This window comes from Protomyctophum parallelum, assembly GCF_964188405.1.
Source record: "Protomyctophum parallelum genome assembly, chromosome: 1".
Lineage (NCBI taxonomy): Eukaryota > Metazoa > Chordata > Actinopteri > Myctophiformes > Myctophidae > Protomyctophum > Protomyctophum parallelum.
This window is the reverse complement of record NC_139697.1, coordinates 66,654,640-66,660,073: the sequence shown is the minus strand read 5'-3', so window position 1 is coordinate 66,660,073 and position 5,434 is coordinate 66,654,640. Positions and strand designations below refer to the sequence as shown.

The 5,434-nt window shown below is 43.8% G+C and overlaps 1 protein-coding gene across 1 annotated transcript; it reads right to left on the bottom strand.

Moving 5' to 3' along the window:
* Positions 1-3,058: 3,058 nt before the first annotated feature.
* On the bottom strand, positions 3,059-5,176 carry LOC310854500 (UDP-glucuronosyltransferase 2C1-like; the record flags this gene model as incomplete). The annotated part of the gene is made up of 3 exons (XM_083759180.1): positions 3,059-3,643; positions 3,936-4,649; positions 4,877-5,176. 3 exons carry the CDS (start codon positions 5,174-5,176, stop codon positions 3,059-3,061), a joined length of 1,599 nt encoding a protein of 532 aa, XP_083615306.1.
* Between the last annotated feature and the right edge of the window lie 258 nt (positions 5,177-5,434).

Here is a 5,434-nt window from a genome sequence, read left to right as displayed (position 1 = left end):
GAGAAACACTGTAAACGGAGTGATTTCAGTTGGACATAATTAACCAATAACCTTGTCCTGGATCGCATAAGATTCTGCCTTATCACTGAACAAACCAGAACAGTGTTAAATAATTGAAAATGGAGGACCCTGATCAGCCGCGAAAAATCCTGCTTTTAATAGGGCGCCAGATTGCTCAGGACCGGCCCTGACCATGGTGTATGTAAATGTAATGATCAAAGAATATTACAATGCATTGAGAGTGAACTCGCCTTACCTTGAACGTCCTGTGTTAGTCTTCAGGTGGTCACTACTGCATGTGTACTTGTATAGACATTCCTACATTCGAGTTCAAATTCCAGTGACTATCTGTGACCTGAAATGCAGGTCTCTTATCAGAAATATCATGAGCTTACACAAGGCACAAAAACATCAATGATTCACGAACTACATGCGGAGGTCTTAACCGGCCACAGACGATGACGGACTAATGCGCAGTCCCCTTTTTCACCTGTGTATTTAGTTACTCTATAGGCGCTTTGTCGTGGGAGTTTTTTCTTCTATGGATTACATCATAAGAACTCGGGACCTGATTCACAAGGGCTATTAGATTATTCGATAGAAAAGAAAGTAAACAGGAAATTCAATGGAAAGAAAGATCCAACGATTCAGAATTTGCGAGATATCATAAACATCTTAAACTTATAAGAAAATTTCCCCACACCTGTTCCCCCTGCAGTATTTGAAAATCATCATGGAAATCATCATTGCTCGCTCACATTACCTGGGAAACAGCAGGTGTCTGTAAATTTGTTCCCGGCGGTTGAATGTTAATTGCAACATACAGTAGCTGAACTGGGAGTGCATGCATGGCGTCGTAGACATCCATATGGCAACCTGATGTTTGTAATGATGCTTCAGGGACAAATAAATACACACTTTGTATAGTGCATTGATCATGTACAGGTCATGTCTTGAATTGGCCCTTACACATTTTGAAATGAGAGTGGAAAGGAATCTCACAGGGTGCCATTAGGACTGCACATGGGTGGACGAGATCCCTATTGACCAGAGTCCCTGAAGGCTCTGCTAGGCCCGCTCCTGTTTCCCCTCTACACTAAATATCTTTGCCAAAAAAGGGGTCATGCTTATGCCCACAGCTGTTGGGCTTTGCACTATAGGCTACAGCTGGAGAGAGTCATGAGTTTGTACTGCCTTAACACGTGCCTTGTGTTTGTTTGAATTACAAGTAGAATTTGGACTTCAGCATACATACAGTAGATGTGTGCCGCTGATATTAGTTATTTACCTTGTACAATAGCTTTTGTTGTGGTTGCTGCAAGTGAACTGGCAAGCACTGGGAATAAACATTCACCTCTACAAAAACAAGAAGTGTGTGCTCTGCAGTTTCCATATACCGCCTTCTTTCACACTCATCTAGACTGTTCTACAGCTACACGTACATATCAACCACAGTATAACACCTGCACACATACAAAGTAAAACATTCATAAAATACAACATCCACGTCACCACCTCAACAACTGAGACACGCATGCATGCATGCACACACGTCCCTGCTTTTAAAAGACTTCACATTTTGGGTGTGATATATTTAGTGTGATGAATCTGATATAAAATACATGCTTGGACTGCATTTTGACATTTTTGAACTGTTATCACAGTGGAAGAGACCTCTGTAATCAGCATAGAAATGCTCCAAATTAAGTGGCTGTGGCTCAGTAGGTAGAGCAGGTCCTCCAATGATCTGTGGGTCGGAGTGTCCTTGGGCAAGACACTGAACCCAAGGGTTCTTCTACCTTACCACCATTGGTGCTAGCTTGCCACCATTGGTGTGTGAATGTGGGAAGTGACCGAGGACGCTGTCGTCGACTGTTCGCCACTTCACCTCCCAATGTATGAATGAATGAACCATTGTAAAGCACTTTGAGCACATGCGTAAGTATATAATATAAGTCAATGAACATTGTATTGGAAGTCAGACTCAGCAGTATAGGCTCCTACAGCTTTTGACAATAGCCACATTGGTTGTTGTGAGTCAAGCTGCACACTCAACCTGTACCACACTGCTCCTTCTTTATAAATTATTAATGCTATAAGTGCACTAAATTACCTGGTGACATATGATGACCAGTCAATGTCGTCAGTTACTGCAGTGAGAGGTCTAGAAATACCACAGAAAAAGGAGTTAGAATCTCAAGGGGTAGGCTACTCTACTGGATTGTCTGGTTGAGTCATCATTATAGGAAATGTGCCCATATAACCGCATACTGTCTGCTCACTCACATACAAATCAGTATATCAGTTTGCATGAGTTAAATCGAAGGTTAAATACATTTAAGTAAGAGAACAGAATTAGGGTAACCGGTGGGAATAGATCAGTGGTTCTCAACCTTTTTCTTGTTTTTGCTCTGGACCACTTGCACATTTCAGTTAAATAATGCCTGTACTTGATATAATTTGTTGCACGAATTGTGCAACAAATTAAATCAAGAGTCATTATTTGTCAAGAATTTTCTCCCGCACCTTACACATTTTCTTACATTTGAATTTGATGTATTTTGATGTATTTAAACATTTTCCCATGGACCAGTATACAGGCCTAATTACCGTATGCCATGAACCATTAAGTGTAGTCTCGTCTCGTGGGCCATTGGTTGAGTAGTTTTACCAAAAACGAAGGTGGTGGTCCCTGCTTCACAATCAGTTTAAAACCCCTGATCTAAACTTAACAATATACTATAAATAGCTGGAGGAGCTTAAACTGGCATGTAACTCCAAAGTCCAGAAAGGAAAACCAATACGAAACCCACAAAGGCCAACAGAGATCTCTACGATATCCAATGCAAGGCCCACAGAGTTCCACACTGTTGCAGTGCTGCTTCCAGGTGCCGAAGCTCGCTGTCGGTGCTGCCAGGATAACTCTGATGCCTAACTAGAGTACCCTTTGTTCACGTTCTATAATCATAATAATAATAATCCACATGCAGTTTCTGTATGTAACTGTTCGAATACATTAGGAGTTAACTGTATTGCATTTGTGGACAATGTTCTTAGATCATTGTTGCTTATCCTTGATCTTCCTCCTTCCTCTGCAGCACAGGAACCTGAACATGATCCCAGTAGTGAACATGAGGAGACCTACAGCGGTCAGCAGAAACAGGAACACATCCACAGAGTAGTATGCGTACCACGGCATCCTGTAGGCCTCAGTACGCAGGTGAGCTGCCCCTTTGTGACGCATCACAAACTCCACCCAGAAGATGGCGTGGTCCATAGGTGTGATGGGTTGATCCCTGTGCAGACGGGAGAGTCTCTGCATGTTCTCCCTGTAGGAGTCTTGGTGGAGCACCTCCTTTAGACCCTGCTCAAACGTGCGCCCGTTGACGTTGGCGAGCTCTATGATCTTTGCAGCTCCTCTCTCCTGCAGACGCAGCAGGTTGTCATACTGGTCAAAGAACAGGGGTATGCCAAGAACGGGCACTCCGTGGTAAATGGCCTCTTGGACTCCGTTGGTTCCTCCATGAGCGACGAAGGCCTTGATCTGGGGGTGACCCAGCAGGTCCCTCTGCGGCATCCATTCCACTATCAGCGTGTTGTTGCCCAAAGTAGAAGGACGTTCACCGATGTGCCTCCATATTACCTGACAATGAAATGAAGACCATCAGAGAAGAAATTTAAAGTGCATAATAGTTCTGAATGTATTTTAATTAAAAAGTAAGTGTAGCAGCCTGCTGAGTCTGACTCCCAAAAAAGTGTAGTGTTGAGAGGGAAAGCGGTTCTCCAGAACCTGGATGTGAACTAAATGGCACATCCCAGGCGCTAGTGATTTACCAATTGTATTGACCTTGATCGAATGAATCAAGGCTTACTGATTAACTGATTAACATTGACTTTATGTCGCATCAAAATGTTAATAAAGGCCAAACTGTTACCTTCTGAGGCATTTTGGAGAAGATGCTGGCGATTTCATCTGCGATCTCACTCGGTAAAGCCTTCACCAATGTACCCAGAGTCATGACGACCACACCGTGCTCACCGGCGCTCTGGACAAACTCCTCCAACTCTGCCGGCAGTGGCTGACTCGGCTTGCACTGGTACCCTCCTATGTAGACGACGTTTGGCATGGTGGGCCGAGGGAAGTCGAACACGAAGTCTGTCCTGAACAGCCATATGTCGGCCTCTTGAAGCAGCGTCATGATGTCACATCCGCCTTCGATATATTTGTCACAGATAGCATCGTAATGAGGCCCCACAAGGATGCTCTGCTGGAAAACTATGAGGCTGTAGAACAGCATGTTCTTGACTCTCTGCATGAAGCTCATTTTGTCCGTGAGGCCGGATCCCGGTACAGGGATGTATGAGAGAGGAGATGGAGCTATGGCAAACTGTCCATCTCCACTGGTGATCCAGCGGACATTGAGCACCAGAGGGAGCTTGAGATACTTGGCCAGCACGACTCCACCTGCGACGGCAGGGTCTGTCAGTACCAGCTCATACTGGGCGTCCAGAAAGTACTTCACCAGGTCTTTGTCCTCAAGTATTTGAATGATCAATTCACAGGTCATATAATGGGCCTCGTAGAGCATGGACAAAAAGTCTTTGGTGAGTTTAAAGAAAGTTAGCACTGAGGTGCTTTCCCGCTGTGCCTGAGAAAGAAATGAAAAAATACATCATTGCATGAATTCATTCATTGAGTGAATGAAACAATGATACAATGAATGGGTTTTTGACCATTTGTGATTGTCACCCTTTTGATTACTTGACAGTGAGGAAATCAATCAATCAATCAATCAATCAATCAATCAATCAATCAACCAACCAACCAAGTTACTCGTCCACATTTCTCCCAGTGTATCAAACTGTAATGGTGTACCTTCATATGGACATCCAGGAACTCCTGGAAAAAGTCCTCAAAATCAGGTTCCTGTTCGATGACAATGGTGTTGTAATGAGGTGAATCATCTTTGATGTACCAGCTGGTGGACGCTTTTATGACGTCCATGCGGTGTCCTCTGGCATGGAGTTCCTCAATCATGACCTTCATGTTGATCCAGTGGCTCCCATCTACAGGGAACACCAGAATCCTCCCTGCCTCGCAGGGCCATGGGAGCAGCAAGGAGACCAGACATACTCCCAGGAATGAGGACATTCCCCGTGCAGGACACGATGGCATGGTGCCTAAACGGAGAAAGACATTTTCAAACACATTAGTGATGTATTATCTCTAAGCGTTGTTGTATTTGTTAAACTAGTTAAAAAAAAAAAAAAGTGCTTTGTGCATTACAGGCCTGGCCATTCAATAGGTCAAGACCATATTCATCTTTTGGTCATTTTAATATGTGAACCATGCACTTATTCTCCATCTCTGTACCGTATCAAGAATGTTATTGCATCTCATGCACGAGTAAAATTATTTGATCGTGGTTCCTCA